The 17,496-nt window shown below is 49.6% G+C and overlaps 1 protein-coding gene across 1 annotated transcript in view; it reads right to left on the reverse strand.

Moving 5' to 3' along the window:
• The window catches only part of ddx1 (DEAD (Asp-Glu-Ala-Asp) box helicase 1), a gene marked incomplete at its 5' end in the record, with an annotated part of 39,334 nt that extends 22,225 nt beyond the window's left edge, over nt 1–17,109 (reverse strand). The window contains 11 exon segments of the mRNA XM_042312924.1: nt 4,135–4,195; nt 4,317–4,365; nt 4,368–4,454; nt 4,687–4,772; nt 4,774–4,799; nt 7,876–7,951; nt 12,864–12,940; nt 16,261–16,337; nt 16,431–16,514; nt 16,777–16,860; nt 16,984–17,109. Coding sequence (XP_042168858.1) covers nt 4,135–4,195; nt 4,317–4,365; nt 4,368–4,454; nt 4,687–4,772; nt 4,774–4,799; nt 7,876–7,951; nt 12,864–12,940; nt 16,261–16,337; nt 16,431–16,514; nt 16,777–16,860; nt 16,984–17,109 — 833 coding nt within the window.
• Between the last annotated feature and the right edge of the window lie 387 nt (nt 17,110–17,496).

Raw genomic sequence — 17,496 nt, forward strand, 5'->3', positions numbered from 1 at the left:
AGAGGAGAGGAAGAAAGGAGAGGAGAGGAAGAAAGGAGAGGAGAGGAAGAAAGGAGAGGAGAGGAAGAAAGGAGAGGAGAGGAAGAAAGGAGAGGAGAGGAAGAAAGGAGAGGAGAGGAAGAAAGGAGAGGAGAGGAAGAAAGGAGAGGAGAGGAAGAAAGGAGAGGAGAGGAAGAAAGGAGAGGAGAGGAAGAAAGGAGAGGAAGAAAGGAGAGGAAGAAAGAGAGGAAGAAAGGAGAGGAAGAAAGGAGAGGAAGAAAGGAGAGGAAGAAAGGAGAGGAAGAAAGGAGAGGAAGAAAGGAGAGGAGAGGAAGAAAGGAGAAGAGAGGAAGAAAGGAGAAGAGAGGAAGAAAGGAGAGGAAGAAAGGAGAGGAGAGGAAGAAAGGAGAGGAGAGGAAGAAAGGAGAGGAAGAAAGGAGAGGAGAGGAAGAAAGGAGAGGAGAGGAAGAAAGGAGAAGAGAGGAAGAAAGGAGAGGAAGAAAGGAGAGGAGAGGAAGAAAGGAGAGGAGAGGAAGAAAGGAGAGGAGAGGAAGAAAGGAGAGGAGAGGAAGAAAGGAGAGGAAGAAAGGAGAGGAAGAAAGGAGAGGAAGAAAGGAGAGGAAGAAAGGAGAGGAAGAAAGGAGAGGAAGAAAGGAGAGGAAGAAAGGAGAGGAAGAAAGGAGAGGAAGAAAGGAGAGGAAGAAAGGAGAGGAGAGGAAGAAAGGAGAGGAAGAAAGGAGAGGAGAGGAAGAAAGGAGAGGAGAGGAAGAAAGGAGAGGAAGAAAGGAGATGAGAGGAAGAAAGGAGATGAGAGGAAGAAAGGAGAGGAGAGGAAGAAAGGAGAGGAGAGGAAGAAAGGAGAGGAGAGGAAGAAAGGAGAGGAGAGGAAGAAAGGAGAGGAGAGGAAGAAAGGAGAGGAAAGGAGAGGAAGAAAGGAGAGGAGAGGAAGAAAGGAGAGGAAGAAAGGAGAGGAGAGGAAGAAAGGAGAGGAAGAAAGGAGAGGAGAGGAAGAAAGGAGAGGAAGAAAGGAGAGGAGAGGAAGAAAGGAGAGGAAGAAAGGAGAGGAGAGGAAGAAAGGAGAGGAGAGGAAGAAAGGAGAGGAGAGGAAGAAAGGAGAAGAAAGGAGAGAAAGGAGAGGAGAGGAAGAAAGGAGAGGAGAGGAAGAAAGGAGAGGAGAGGAAGAAAGGAGAGGAAGAAAGGAGAAGAGAGGAAGAAAGGAGAGGAAGAAAGGAGAGGAAGAAAGGAGAGGAGAGGAAGAAAGGAGAGGAAGAAAGGAGAGGAAGAAAGGAGAGGAAGAAAGGAGAGGAAGAAAGGAGAGGAAGAAAGGAGAGGAGAGGAAGAAAGGAGAGGAGAGGAAGAAAGGAGAGGAGAGGAAGAAAGGAGAGGAGAGGAAGAAAGGAGAGGAGAGGAAGAAAGGAGAAGAAAGGAGAGGAAGAAAGGAGAAGAAAGGAGAGGAAGAAAGGAGAGGAAGAGAGGAAAGGAGAGGAAGAAAGGAGAGGAAGAGAGGAAAGGAGAGGAAGAAAGGAGAGGAAGAAAGGAGAGGAAGAAAGGAGAGGAAGAAAGGAGAGGAGAGGAAGAAAGGAGAGGAAGAAAGGAGAGGAGAGGAAGAAAGGAGAGGAAGAAAGGAGAGGAGAGGAAGAAAGGAGAGGAAGAAAGGAGAGGAGAGGAAGAAAGGAGAGGAAGAAAGGAGAGGAGAGGAAGGAAAGGAGAGGAAGAAAGGAGAGGAGAGGAAGAAAGGAGAGGAAGAAAGGAGAGGAAGAAAGGAGAGGAAGAAAGGAGAGGAAGAAAGGAGAGGAAGAAAGGAGAGGAAGAAAGGAGAGGAAGAAAGGAGAGGAAGAAAGGAGAGGAAGAAAGGAGAGGAAGAAAGGAGAGGAAGAAAGGAGAGGAAGAAAGGAGAGGAGAGGAAAGGAAGAAAGGAGAGGAGAGGAAGAAAGGAGAGGAAGAAAGGAGAGGAGAGGAAGAAAGGAGAGGAAGAAAGGAGAGGAGAGGAAGAAAGGAGAGGAGAGGAAGAAAGGAGAGGAAGAAAGGAGAGGAAAGGAGAGGAAGAAAGGAGAGGAAAGGAGAGGAGAGGAGAGGAGAGGAGAGGAAGAAAGGAGAGGAAGAAAGGAGAGGAGAGAAAGAGCCAGGTGGAGAAACGTTATACAACTACTTGAAGTGGAACTGACAGCGTTTTAACTACTTTGCAGATATGAAACAATCATAACAGAAATGTGAGTTATAGATCTGCCACTCATTGAAAGCAAGTCTAAGGAGTTGTAGATCTGTTCTGTGTGAAATGTCTATGTTTCCCGATATTACGTTTAAGTTTTGCTTCTTTTACTTTAAAAATGTTTGTACACCAGTGTCAAACAACTGAAAATACTATATTGGGTTCTGAAAAATACTATATTGGGTTCTGAAAAATACTATATTGGGTTCTGAAAATACTATATTGGGTTCTGAAAAATACTATATTGGGTTCTGAAAATACTATATTGGGTTCTGAAAAATACTATATTGGGTTGTGAAAAATACTATATTGGGTTGTGAAAATACTATATTGGGTTGTGAAAATACTATATTGGGTTGTGAAAATACTATATTGGGTTGTGAAAATACTATATTGGGTTGTGAAAATACTATATTGGGTTCTGAAAATACTATATTGGGTTCTGAAAATACTATATTGGGTTGTGAAAATACTATATTGGGTTGTGAAAAATACACTTCCCAGTGGTTTAGATGGTACAGCGATTCTCTACACCGGACCTGCTTTAGTGAAATGGACATTTTATTATCCAGGAAATGAAGCAGCGTTTCGCCTCCTTCATAAATTGTTGTCCTCCAAGGTCGATGTCAGCGCCCTGCGGAAACCTAATTAGCATCATCCAGAGAAAAAAAATCCCCATAAAAATGTGTCAGTTTAAACTAGGAGATTAGTTGTTGTTTTGTTGCATTTGATTCGTCTCAATTCACTGCATCGCCTCTGTCGCACTTCCGTATCTGCAGACAAAGTTGTTTATCAGACCAAGAGACGTTCCAAAAACCATTCTTCACACAAAATAGTATGTAGCGTCTGAACGGTTTGGCCTACAAGCTACCCCTCTTAATGGAAAGATTTGACTCTCACGAAATTGACGGTTTTCTCATGTTTTGCTCGACGACTCACACAAGAGTCCCGGGACTCGTCTGAGGTCTGTCGTGTCCCAACAGTCCGCACTAATATGACCCCTCGAGTCTCTAACTTTTTCAGTTGAAAAAAAAAAATGAATGGAAGTATGTTTAGTGGCAAAAATACACACACGTTCAAAAGTGTCACTGAAATGTCCCTGTTTTTGAAAGAAAAGCACATTTTTTGTCCATTAAAATAACATCAAATTGATCAGAAATACAGTGTAGACATTGTTAATGTTGTAAATGACTATTGTAGCTGGAAACTGCAGATTATTAATGGAATATCTACATAGGTGTACAGAGGCCCATTATCAGCAACCATCACTCCTGTGTTCCAATGGCACGTTGTGTTAGCTAATCCAAGTTTATTATTTTAAAAGGCTAATTCATCATTAGAAAACCATTTTGCAATTATGTTATCACAGCTGAAAACTGTTGTCCTGAATAAAGAAGCAATAAAACTGTCCTTCTTTAGACTAGTTGAGTATCTGGAGCATCAGCATTTGTGGGTTCGATTACAGGCTCAAAATGGCCCGAAACAAAGACCTTTCTTCTGAAACTCGTCAGTCTATTCTTGTTCTGAGAAATGAAAGCTATTCCATGTGAGAAATTGCCAAGAAACCGAAGATCTGGTACAACGCTGTTTACTACTCCCTTCACAGAACAGCGCAAACTGGCTCTAACCAGAATAGAAAGAGGAGTGGGAGGCCCCGGTGCACAACTGAGCAAGAGGACAAGTACATTAGAGTGTCTAGTTTGAGAAACAGACGCCTCACGAGGCCTCAACTGGCAGCTTCATTAAATAATACCCACAAAACACCAGTCTCAACGTCAACAGTGAAGAGGCGACTCTGGGATGCTGGCCTCCTAGGCAGAGTTCCTCTGTCCAGTGTCTGTGTTCTTTTGTCCATCTTAAAATCTTTACTTTTTATTGGCAAGTCTGAGAGATGGCTTTTTCTTTACAACTCTGCTTTTGACCTTCTTAAAACAATTCCAACCTACCCCTTGTTCCAGTACAGCCAGCTGGTCTCTAGCAGGAACACCTCCGATGATCAGAAGATCTCTGGAATGACACACACATACCGCGTATACACGACAGAGACACAAAGAAAGACAGAGACCCAATGAGACACACAAAGAGAGAGACACACACAGAGAGACATACAGAGAGGTATGTACCGTACCTGAGCTTGGGATTGTCCACATATCTCTTACACTGGTTAACGTTGTTGAGGTCTGTTCAGCAAGCTCTTTAGACGGTTCAACGATCAGAGCTTTGGGACCACAGGAAGCGGCCTTCACCTCCGACACCTTAATACTGCCTGCATCAGAGAGAGACACATTCAACTACCAGGGAAGCAGAACGGAGAAAGTCTCGTTGGAATATTCAGGAATGTGTCTAAAGGGGCGGGGTTATTGAGGTATTAGTGGCTAAACAGTATTCATTGGTTAGTTTCTCATGTGTCTGGCTGGGCTTGACCACACCTCCTACCTGTCTGGCTGGATTTGACCACACCTCCTACCTGTCTGGCTGGATTTGACCACACCTCCTACCTGTCTGGCTGGATTTGACCACATGTCCCTCAGAAGCTTGGTCCACCGCTCTGAAGCCCGTCTTGGGAGGATTCTTAAACTCCTCCCCCAAAGTTAAACTTCAGCTCTGCATTCTGTCAGATGGAGAGAGAGAGAATGTCTGTCAGAGCCCCGCGTCTGGAACGGTGAGTCTGTCAGAGCCCCGCGTCTGGAACGGTGAGTCTGTCAGAGTCCCCGCGTCTGGAACGGTGAGTCTGTCAGAGCCCCGCGTCTGGAACGGTGAGTCTGTCAGAGCCCGCGTCTGGAACGGTGAGTCTGTCAGAGCCCCGCGTCTGGAACGGTGAGTCTGTCAGAGCCCGCGTCTGGAACGGTGAGTCTGTCAGAGCCCCGTCGTCTGGAGCCCGCGTGAGTCTGTCAGAGCCCGCGTCTGGAACGGTGAGTCTGTCAGAGCCCGCGTCTGGAACGGTGAGTCTGTCAGAGCCCCGCGTCTGTCAGAGCCCCGCGTCTGGAACTGTGAGTCTGTCAGAGCCCCGCGTCTGGAACGGTGAGTCTGTCAGAGCCCGCGTCTGGAACGGTGAGTCTGTCAGAGCCCCGCGTCTGGGCGGTGAGTCTGTCAGAGCCCCGCGTCTGGAACGGTGAGTCTGTCAGAGCCCCGCGTCTGGAACGGTGAGTCTGTCAGAGCCCCGCGTCTGGAACAGTGAGTGAGTCTGTCAGAGCCCCGCGTCTGGAACGGTCAGAGAGTCTGTCAGAGCCCCGCGTCTGGAACGGTGAGTCTGTCAGAGCCCCGCGTCTGGAACGGTGAGTCTGTCAGAGCCCCGCGTCTGGAACGGTGAGTCTCAGAGCCCCGCGTCTCAGAGCCCCGCGTCTGGAACGGTGAGTCTGTCAGAGCCCCGCGTCTGGAACGGTGAGTCTGTCAGAGCCCCGTCGTCTGGAACGGTGAGTCTGTCAGAGCCCCGCGTCTGGAACGGTGAGTCTGTCAGAGCCCCGCGTCTGGAACGGTGAGTCTGTCAGAGCCCCGCGTCTGGAACGGTGAGTCTGTCAGAACCCAGCGTCTCTGGTCAGAGCCCGCGTCTGGACGGTGAGTCTGTCAGAGCCCCGCGTCTGGAACAGTGAGTCTGTCAGAGCCCCGCGTCTGGAACGGTGAGTCTGTCAGAGCCCCGCGTCTGGAGCGGTGAGTCTGTCAGAGCCCCGCGTCTGGAACGGTGAGTCTGTCAGAGCCCCGCGTCTGGAACGGTGAGTCTGTCAGAGCCCAGCGTCTGGAACGGTGAGTCTGTCAGAGCCCCGCGTCTGGAGCAGTGAGTCTGTCAGAGCCCCGCGTCTGGAACGGTGAGTCTGTCAGAGCCCCCGTCTGGAGCGTCTGTCAGAGCCCCGCGTCTGGAACTGTGAGTCTGTCAGAGCCCCGCGTCTGGAACGGTGAGTCTGTCAGAGCCCCGCGTCTGGAACGGTGAGTCTGTCAGAGCCCCGCGTCTGGAACGGTGAGTCTGTCAGAGTCCCCGCGTCTGGAACGGTGAGTCTGTCAGAGCCCAGCGTCTGGACGGTGAGTCTGTCAGAGCCCAGCGTCTGTCAGAGCCCCGCGTCTGGAACGGTGAGTCTGTCAGAGCCCCGCGTCTGGAACGGTGAGTCTGTCAGAGCCCGCGCGTCTGGAACGGTGAGTCTGTCAGAGCCCCGCGTCTGGAACGGTGAGTCTGTCAGAGCCCCGCGTCTGGAGACGGTGAGTCTGTCAGAGCCCCGCGTCTGTCAGAGCCCCGCGTCTGGAAACGGTGAGTCTGTCAGAGCCCCGCGTCTGGCAGTGAGTCTGTCAGAGCCGCGTCTGAGTCTGTCAGAGCCCAGCGTCTCAGAGCCCCAGCGTCTGGAACGGTGAGTCTGTCAGAGCCCCGTCTGGAACATATGAATACATGCAGATAATTGCATGGCTTATCGTTCTTTTACAAAACAATATAAAACATATTAATGATATATTAATGTTGTAAGGTATAATATACAGCACCTAAAGAAAAATACTCCAACGCATCTACATTGTTGTGTTACAGCCTGAATTCAAATCAGATTACGTGTTGTTTTCTCACACAAAACCCCATTATGACAGTGAAACACTTTAGACATTTTGTAAATGTATTAAAAAAAAAAGACACTCAGAAATCTCATTTTACATCAGTATTCACACCCTTGAATAGTCAAAACATGTTAAAATCACTTTTTGGCAGTGATTACAGCTGTGAGTCTTTCTGGGTAAGTCTCTAAGAGCTGTGAGTCTCTCTGGGTAAGTCTCTAAGAGCTGTGAGTCTCTCTGGGTAAGTCTCTAAGAGCTGTGAGTCTCTCTGGGTAAGTCTCTAAGAGTGATTACAGCTGTGGGTCTTTCTGGGTAAGTCTCTAAGAGTGATTACAGCTGTGGGTCTTTCTGGGTAAGTCTCTAAGAGTGATTACAGCTGTGAGCTGTTCAGGGTCTTCTGGTGATTACAGCTGTGAGTCTTTCTAAGTCTAAGAGTGATTACAGCTGTGAGTCTTTTCTGGGTAAGTCTCTAAGAGCTGTGGGTCTTTCTGGGTAAGTCTCAGAGCTGTGAGTCTCTCTGGGTAAGTCTCTAAGAGCTGTGGGTCTTTCTGGGTAAGTCTCTAAGAGCTGTGAGTCTCTCTGGGTAAGTCTCTAAGAGCTGTGAGTCTCTCTGGGTAAGTCTCTAAGAGCTGTGGGTCTTTCTGGGTAAGTCTCTAAGAGCTGTGGGTCTTTCTGTAAGTCTCTAAGAGCGATTACAGCTGTGAGTCTTTCTGGGAGGTAAGTCTCTAAGAGTGATTACAAAGGAGTCTTTCTGGGTAAGTCTCTAAGAGCTGTGAGTCTCTCTGGGTAAGTCTCTAAGAGCTGTGAGTCTTTCTGGGTAAGTCTCTAAGAGCTAAGGAGTCTTTCTGGGTAAGTTTCTCAGTCTCTAATATTTGCACATGATTATTAGAAAATAAATTCTTCAAGCTCTGCCAAATTGGTTGTTGATCATTGTTAGACAGCCATTTTGAAGTCTTGTCATAGATTTTTAAGTAGATATACAGTACCAGTCAACAGTTTGGACACATCTAATCATTCAAGGGTTTTTCTTTATTTTTTTACTATTTTCTACATTGTAGAATAATAATGAAGACATCAACACTATGAAATAACATATGGAAATATGTGTGTGTGTGTGTGTGTGTGTGTGTGTGTGTGTGTGTGTGTGTGTGTGTACATACCTTGAGAACACAGGAAGCAAAGAAGGGCTGGTTCTTCAGAAGAGCTGGGATCTCAAACGCCAGCCCAGGTCAGTACCTGAGAGAGAGAGCGAGAGCCCAGGTCAGTACATGAGAGAGAGAGAGCGAGAGCCCAGGTCAGTACATGAGAGAGAGAGAGCGAGAGCCCAGGTCAGTACATGAGAGAGAGAGCGAGAGCCCAGGTCAGTACATGAGAGAGAGAGAGCGAGAGCCCAGGTCAGTACATGAGAGAGAGAGAGCGAGAGCCCAGGTCAGTACATGAGAGAGAGAGAGAGCGAGAGCCCAGGTCAGTACATGAGAGAGAGAGAGCGAGAGCCCAGGTCAGTACATGAGAGAGAGAGAGCGAGAGCCCAGGTCAGTACATGAGAGAGAGCGAGAGCCCAGGTCAGTACATGAGAGAGAGAGCGAGAGCCCAGGTCAGTACATGAGAGAGAGAGAGCGAGAGCCCAGGTCAGTACATGAGAGAGAGAGAGCGAGAGCCCAGGTCAGTACATGAGAGAGAGAGAGCGAGAGCCCAGGTCAGTACATGAGAGAGAGAGAGCGAGAGCCCAGGTCAGTACATGAGAGAGAGAGCGAGAGCCCAGGTCAGTACATGAGAGAGAGAGAGCGAGAGCCCAGGTCAGTACCATGAGAGAGAGAGCGAGAGCCCAGGTCAGTACCTGAGAGAGAGAGCGAGAGCCCAGGTCAGTACCTGAGAGAGAGAGAGAGCGAGAGCCCAGGTCAGTACAGAGAGAGAGCGAGAGCCCAGGTCAGTACATGAGAGAGAGAGCGAGAGCCCAGGTCAGTACATGAGAGAGAGAGCGAGAGCCCAGGTCAGTACATGAGAGAGAGAGAGAGCGAGAGCCCAGGTCAGTACATGAGAGAGAGAGAGCGAGAGCCCAGGTCAGTACATGAGAGAGAGAGAGCGAGAGCCCAGGTCAGTACATGAGAGAGAGAGCGAGAGCCCAGGTCAGTACATGAGAGAGAGAGAGAGCGAGAGCCCAGGTCAGTACATGAGAGAGAGAGCGAGAGCCCAGGTCAGTACATGAGAGAGAGAGAGAGCGAGAGCCCAGGTCAGTACATGAGAGAGAGAGAGAGCGAGAGCCCAGGTCAGTACATGAGAGAGAGAGAGCGAGAGCCCAGGTCAGTACATGAGAGAGAGAGAGCGAGAGCCCAGGTCAGTACATGAGAGAGAGAGAGCGAGAGCCCAGGTCAGTACATGAGAGAGAGAGAGCGAGAGCCCAGGTCAGTACATGAGAGAGAGAGAGAGCGAGAGCCCAGGTCAGTACATGATGAGAGAGAGAGCGAGAGCCCAGGTCAGTACATGAGAGAGAGAGAGCGAGAGCCCAGGTCAGTACATGAGAGAGAGAGAGCGAGAGCCCAGGTCAGTACATGAGAGAGAGAGAGCGAGAGCCCAGGTCAGTACATGAGAGAGAAGAGCGAGAGCCCAGGTCAGTACATGAGAGAGAGAGAGCGAGAGCCCAGGTCAGTACATGAGAGAGAGAGAGAGCGAGAGCCCAGGTCAGTACATGAGAGAGAGAGAGCGAGAGCCCAGGTCAGTACATGAGAGAGAGAGCGAGAGCCCAGGTCAGTACATGAGAGAGAGAGAGAGCGAGAGCCCAGGTCAGTACATGAGAGAGAGAGAGCGAGAGCCCAGGTCAGTACATGAGAGAGAGAGAGCGAGAGCCCAGGTCAGTACATGAGAGAGAGAGCGAGAGCCCAGGTCAGTACATGAGAGAGAGAGAGCGAGAGCCCAGGTCAGTACATGAGAGAGAGAGAGCGAGAGCCCAGGTCAGTACATGAGAGAGAGAGCGAGAGCCCAGGTCAGTACATGAGAGAGAGAGAGCGAGAGCCCAGGTCAGTACATGAGAGAGAGAGAGCGAGAGCCCAGGTCAGTACATGAGAGAGAGAGAGCGAGAGCCCAGGTCAGTACATGAGAGAGAGCGAGAGCCCAGGTCAGTACATGAGAGAGAGCGAGAGCCCAGGTCAGTACATGAGAGAGAGCGAGAGCCCAGGTCAGTACATGAGAGAGAGAGCCAGAGCCCAGGTCAGTACATGAGAGAGAGAGAGCGAGAGCCCAGGTCAGTACATGAGAGAGAGAGAGCGAGAGCCCAGGTCAGTACATGAGAGAGAGAGAGCGAGAGCCCAGGTCAGTACATGAGAGAGAGAGAGCGAGAGCCCAGGTCAGTACATGAGAGAGAGAGAGCGAGAGCCCAGGTCAGTACATGAGAGAGAGAGCGAGAGCCCAGGTCAGTACATGAGAGAGAGAGAGCGAGAGCCCAGGTCAGTACATGAGAGAGAGAGCGAGAGCCCAGGTCAGTACATGAGAGAGAGAGCGAGAGCCCAGGTCAGTACATGAGAGAGAGAGAGCGAGAGCCCAGGTCAGTACATGAGAGAGAGAGCGAGAGCCCAGGTCAGTACATGAGAGAGAGAGCGAGAGCCCAGGTCAGTACATGAGAGAGAGCGAGAGCCCAGGTCAGTACATGAGAGAGAGAGAGCGAGAGCCCAGGTCAGTACATGAGAGAGAGAGAGCGAGAGCCCAGGTCAGTACATGAGAGAGAGAGCGAGAGCCCAGGTCAGTACATGAGAGAGAGAGCGAGAGCCCAGGTCAGTACATGAGAGAGAGAGCGAGAGCCCAGGTCAGTACATGAGAGAGAGAGCGAGAGCCCAGGTCAGTACATGAGAGAGAGAGAGCGAGAGCCCAGGTCAGTACATGAGAGAGAGAGAGAGCGAGAGCCCAGGTCAGTACATGAGAGAGAGAGCGAGAGCCCAGGTCAGTACATGAGAGAGAGAGCGAGAGCCCAGGTCAGTACATGAGAGAGAGAGAGCGAGAGCCCAGGTCAGTACATGAGAGAGAGAGCGAGAGCCCAGGTCAGTACATGAGAGAGAGAGCGAGAGCCCAGGTCAGTACATGAGAGAGAGAGCGAGAGCCCAGGTCAGTACATGAGAGAGAGAGAGCGAGAGCCCAGGTCAGTACCTGAGAGAGAGAGCGAGAGCCCAGGTCAGTACCTGAGAGAGAGAGCGAGAGCCCAGGTCAGTACATGAGAGAGAGAGAGCGAGAGCCCAGGTCAGTACATGAGAGAGAGAGAGCGAGAGCCCAGGTCAGTACATGAGAGAGAGAGCGAGAGCCCAGGTCAGTACATGAGAGAGAGAGCGAGAGCCCAGGTCAGTACATGAGAGAGAGAGCGAGAGCCCAGGTCAGTACATGAGAGAGAGAGCGAGAGCCCAGGTCAGTACCTGAGAGAGAGAGCGAGAGCCCAGGTCAGTACCTGAGAGAGAGAGCGAGAGCCCAGGTCAGTACATGAGAGAGAGAGAGCGAGAGCCCAGGTCAGTACATGAGAGAGAGAGCGAGAGCCCAGGTCAGTACCTGAGAGAGAGAGCGAGAGCCCAGGTCAGTACCTGAGAGAGAGAGCGAGAGCCCAGGTCAGTACATGAGAGAGAGAGAGCGAGAGCCCAGGTCAGTACATGAGAGAGAGAGCGCGAGAGCCCAGGTCAGTACATGAGAGAGAGAGAGCGAGAGCCCAGGTCAGTACATGAGAGAGAGAGAGCGAGAGCCCAGGTCAGTACATGAGAGAGAGAGCCCAGGTCAGTACATGAGAGAGTACCTGCCTGGAGTCCCTACCGTCTGACACAGAGTCAAGACAGACACTCAATGTGGTTGGTACTGGACCCGAGACTGGGTCACATCCCCAAATAAAGAAACGATCTCACGACAATGCATTGTAATAGAACGTTAGTAAAAATAGATATGATCTTCCTTCCACAGAAAGGAAAATTCCTGTCTATTTGTGAAGAAATCACCCTGATCAACTGTTTAGTCAAATCCCAGCTTGGTCATTTACTTGTGGCCATATGCCCTATTTGGAACGGCAAGCCAGACAAAATTAAAACAGGCCTGTTTATATAATGAATATGAATTCAGAGGGCAGATGAAATATTAAGGCATTTACACCCCTCCCTGCGACATGTAACAATCAGCTAGAGAACCAATTCAGATTGAAGAATGGCTTTTCCCCCTTAAATTGAAAATAAAAATCTCAAAAAATATCTCCTTTTTGAGAACAAGCCATCAACAGCTACACACGGAAATCAAAGTGACAACATATATTTTTTTCCTAATTTACATTAAAAAAAATATTGGAAAAAAAAACATTTGCATAAGTTTTCAGACCCTTTGCTATGAGACTTGAAATTGAGCTCAGGTGCATCTTGTTTCTATTAATCATCCTTGAGATGTTTCTACAACTTGATTAGAGTCCACCTGTGGTAAATTCAATTGATTGGACATGATTTGGAAAGACACACACCTGTCTATATAAGGTCCCACAGTTGACAGTGCATGTCAGAGCAAAAACCAAGCCATGAGGTCGAAGGAATTGTCCGTAGAGCTCAGAGACAGGATTGTGTTGAGGCACAGATCTGGGGAAGGGTACCACAATATGTCTGCTGCATTGAAGGTCCCCAAGAACACAGTGGCCTCCATCATTATTAAATGGAAGAAGTTTGGAGCCACCAAGACTCTTCCTAGAGCTGGCCGCCCGGCCAAACTGAGCAATCAGGGGACAAGAGCCTTGGTCAGGGAGGTGACCAAGAACCTGATGGTCCCTCTGACAGAGCTCTAGAGTTCCTCTGTGGAGATGGGAGAACCTTCCAGAAGGACAACCATCTCTGTAGCACTCCACCAATCAGGCATTTATGGTAGAGTGGCCAAACGGAAGCCACTCCTCAGGAAAAGGAACATAACAGCCCACTTGGAGTTTGACAAAAGGCACCCGACTCTCAGATCATGTGAAACAAGGTTCTCTGGTCTGATGAAACCAAGAACTCTTTGGCCTGAATGCCAGTGGCTCCAACCCTAATCTAGCGCACCTGACTCTAGTAATTAGCTGGTTGATAAACTGAAGTTAAAACCTCCAGGAGGGTCTCTCTCCGGGAACCGGGCTGGTGAACCCTGACCTACACAGTACACACAATATGGGAAGGGAAGGCACAAACCGTTTTTGGAGAAGGAGAGGAGTCCGTTGTCTAGATCCAGATAACATCCCATGGTGTCATGCATGGTGAACTCCTACAGGACAGAGAGAGACAGACAGCATGGTGAACTCCTACAGGACAGAGAGAGACAGACAGCATGGTGAACTCCTACAGGACAGAGAGAGACAGCATGGTGAACTCCTACAGGACAGAGAGAGAGAGACAGCATGGTGAACTCCTACAGGACAGAGAGAGACAGACAGCATGGTGAACTCCTACAGGACAGAGAGAGACAGACAGCATGGTGAACTCCTACAGGACAGAGAGAGACAGACAGCATGGTGAACTCCTACAGGACAGAGAGAGACAGACAGCATGGTGAACTCCTACAGGACAGAGAGAGACAGACAGCATGGTGAACTCCTACAGGACAGAGAGACAGACAGCATGGTGAACTCCTACAGGACAGAGAGAGACAGACAGCATGGTGAACTCCTACAGGACAGAGAGAGACAGACAGCATGGTGAACTCCTACAGGACAGAGAGAGACAGACAGCATGGTGAACTCCTACAGGACAGAGAGAGACAGACAGCATGGTGAACTCCTACAGGACAGAGAGAGACAGACAGCATGGTGAACTCCTACAGGACAGAGAGAGACAGACAGCATGGTGAACTCCTACAGGACAGAGAGAGACAGACAGCATGGTGAACTCCTACAGGACAGAGAGAGACAGACAGCATGGTGAACTCCTACAGGACAGAGAGAGACAGACAGCATGGTGAACTCCTACAGGACAGAGAGAGACAGACAGCATGGTGAACTCCTACAGGACAGAGAGAGACAGACAGCATGGTGAACTCCTACAGGACAGAGAGAGACAGACAGCATGGTGAACTCCTACAGGACAGAGAGAGACAGACAGCATGGTGAACTCCTACAGGACAGAGAGACAGACAGCATGGTGAACTCCTACAGGACAGAGAGAGACAGACAGCATGGTGAACTCCTACAGGACAGAGAGAGACAGACAGCATGGTGAACTCCTACAGGACAGAGAGAGACAGACAGCATGGTGAACTCCTACAGGACAGAGAGAGACAGACAGCATGGTGAACTCCTACAGGACAGAGAGAGACAGACAGCATGGTGAACTCCTACAGGACAGAGAGAGACAGACAGCATGGTGAACTCCTACAGGACAGAGAGAGACAGACAGCATGGTGAACTCCTACAGGACAGAGAGAGACAGACAGCATGGTGAACTCCTACAGGACAGAGAGAGACAGACAGCATGGTGAACTCCTACAGGATAGAGAGACAGACAGCATGGTGAACTCCTACAGGAGAGAGACAGACAGCATGGTGAACTCCTACAGGACAGAGAGACAGACAGCATGGTGAACTCCTACAGGACAGAGAGAGACAGACAGCATGGTGAACTCCTACAGGACAGAGACAGACAGCATGGTGAACTCCTACAGGACAGAGAGAGACAGACAGCATGGTGAACTCCTACAGGACAGAGACAGACAGCATGGTGAACTCCTACAGGACAGAGACAGACAGCATGGTGAACTCCTACAGGAGAGAGACAGACAGCATGGTGAACTCCTACAGGACAGAGAGAGACAGACAGCATGGTGAACTCCTACAGGACAGAGAGAGACAGACAGCATGGTGAACTCCTACAGGACAGAGAGAGACAGACAGCATGGTGAACTCCTACAGGACAGAGAGAGACAGACAGCATGGTGAACTCCTACAGGACAGAGAGAGACAGACAGCATGGTGAACTCCTACAGGACAGAGAGAGACAGACAGCATGGTGAACTCCTACAGAGACAGACAGCATGGTGAGGACAGACAGCATGGTGAACTCCTACAGGACAGAGAGAGACAGACAGCATGGTGAACTCCTACAGGACAGAGAGAGACAGACAGCATGGTGAACTCCTACAGGACAGACAGACAGACAGCATGGTGAACTCCTACAGGACAGAGACAGACAGCATGGTGAACTCCTACAGGACAGAGACAGACAGCATGGTGAACTCCTACAGGACAGAGACAGACAGCATGGTGAACTCCTACAGGACAGAGACAGACAGCATGGTGAACTCCTACTGGACAGAGACAGACAGCATGGTGAACTCCTACAGGATAGAGACAGACAGCATGGTGAACTCCTACAGGACAGAGACAGACAGCATGGTGAACTCCTACAGGACAGAGACAGACAGCATGGTGAACTCCTACAGGACAGAGAGAGACAGACAGCATGGTGAACTCCTACAGGACAGAGAGAGACAGACAGCATGGTGAACTCCTATAGGACAGAGAGAGACAGACAGCATGGTGAACTCCTACAGGACAGAGAGACAGACAGCATGGTGAACTCCTACAGGACAGAGAGAGACAGACAGCATGGTGAACTCCTACAGGACAGAGAGAGACAGACAGCATGGTGAACTCCTACAGGACAGAGAGAGACAGACAGCATGGTGAACTCCTACAGGACAGAGAGACAGACAGCATGGTGAACTCCTACAGGACAGAGAGAGACAGACAGCATGGTGAACTCCTACAGGACAGAGACAGACAGCATGGTGAACTCCTACAGGACAGAGACAGACAGCATGGTGAACTCCTACAGGACAGAGACAGACAGACAGCATGGTGAACTCCTACAGGACAGATAGAAACAGACAGCATGGTGAACTCCTACAGGACAGATAGAAACAGACAGCATGGTGAACTCCTACAGGACAGAGAGAGACAGACAGCATGGTGAACTCCTACAGGACAGAGAGAGACAGACAGCATGGTGAACTCCTACAGGACAGAGAGAGACAGACAGCATGGTGAACTCCTACAGGACAGAGAGAGACAGACAGCATGGTGAACTCCTACAGGACAGAGAGAGACAGACAGCATGGTGAACTCCTACAGGACAGAGAGAGACAGACAGCATGGTGAACTCCTACAGGACAGAGAGAGAGACAGCATGGTGAACTCCTACAGGACAGAGAGACAGACAGCATGGTGAACTCCTACAGGACAGAGAGAGACAGACAGCATGGTGAACTCCTACAGGATAGAGAGAGACAGACAGCATGGTGAACTCCTACAGGACAGAGAGAGACAGACAGCATGGTGAACTCCTACAGGACAGAGAGAGACAGACAGCATGGTGAACTCCTACAGGACAGAGACAGACAGACAGCAGGTGACTGACTGATTACGGTCTCTCCAATGGAACTCTATTCCCTAAAATCAGGTGAATTTCAGATTCTCCCTGACAGTCGTTTAAGTTCACACTGAAAACATTTTACTGTTCGGAAAAGGACCAATCTTCAACATTAGGGACTGAATATAGCTGTAGATAAATATTAGACAATCTATAGCATACCTCTCCATAACTGTCAAACTGCTTGTTGTGAGATTTCTTCCCCGTTCCTCCAAAGCCAAAGCCGTACTTATCGGTACCTGGTAACAACACAACAGTAGTGATGGTAACAACACAACAGCCCAACAGTGAATTTAACCGGACTCTGTGTGTAGACTCAGCGAGGTACTTGCCTAAGTCCAAAGCTGCCTGGCTGGTAGACCAGCCGATCCTACACAGGCCCTGGTCATGACATGATACCTCATAGTAGTACTTCCCTAGAGGGAGAGAGACAGAGAGCAGGTGGAGAGACAGAGAGCGAGACGGAGAGAGCGAGACGGGAGAGAGCGAGACGGAGAGAGCGAGACGGAGAGAGCGAGACGGAGAGAGCGAGACGGAGAGAGCGAGACGGAGAGAGCGAGACGGAGAGAGCGAGAGCGAGACAGAGGAGGGGGAGAGAGAGAGGGCAGGTAAAGAGAGAGATAAGAGAGGGAGCAGCATGTGTACATTTGGTAGTATGTATGTATGTATGCGTCTTACCCTTGGTGATGGCTTTGGTAGAGCGACAGCCATGCCATTCTTTAAACTCCCTGCTTTGACAACACAGTCCGTCTGGTCCAATGGCTGGGGAGGAGATAGAGGAATGGGGGGGGCAGTAAATGTCATGTTTAAAATCTAAACGTGTTTACAACATAACTTATGTACCATCCTTCACCACAGGAAGACACAATGAGCCCTTTGACTCACCGAACGCTGTGCTTCTGTCATACGGGTTCATCTGCCATTTGTTGAAGACTGAAACACAGACAAACGTGTGGTTGCTAATACAACAGTATCTGACATTATAAAAACAGGTTGTTTGGATCCTGGTTGCTGATTGGTTGATAGCAGGGAGTTATATCGCCACATTCCACAGGAACCACCGGTTAACAGATCCAATTAATTCATGCGCCCATCCACTGTCCCACAGCCCAGCCAGTCATTATATAAACGTCATCTCCCTGGGGGAACCTGTAGAGAATATTTCCCTATGTACTCCCCAGCGGGGGGGGTCTTGATGTGTGCAATACGTATGTTTTGGTAACCATCTTCATCTTCATCACACAAAAAGGAACGGAAGTGACGATCCTAAAAGCCTAATTTAAAAATCAGGATGAGCATGTAGTTAAGCTGTAGTTATAAATACAAATGAGCATGTAGTTAGCTGTGACTGTGTGTTAGCTGTGATGTGACTGTGTGTTAGCTGTAGTTAGCTGTGAT

The sequence above is a fragment of the Oncorhynchus tshawytscha genome, unplaced genomic scaffold (genome assembly GCF_018296145.1).
Source record: "Oncorhynchus tshawytscha isolate Ot180627B unplaced genomic scaffold, Otsh_v2.0 Un_contig_5326_pilon_pilon, whole genome shotgun sequence".
Lineage (NCBI taxonomy): Eukaryota > Metazoa > Chordata > Actinopteri > Salmoniformes > Salmonidae > Oncorhynchus > Oncorhynchus tshawytscha.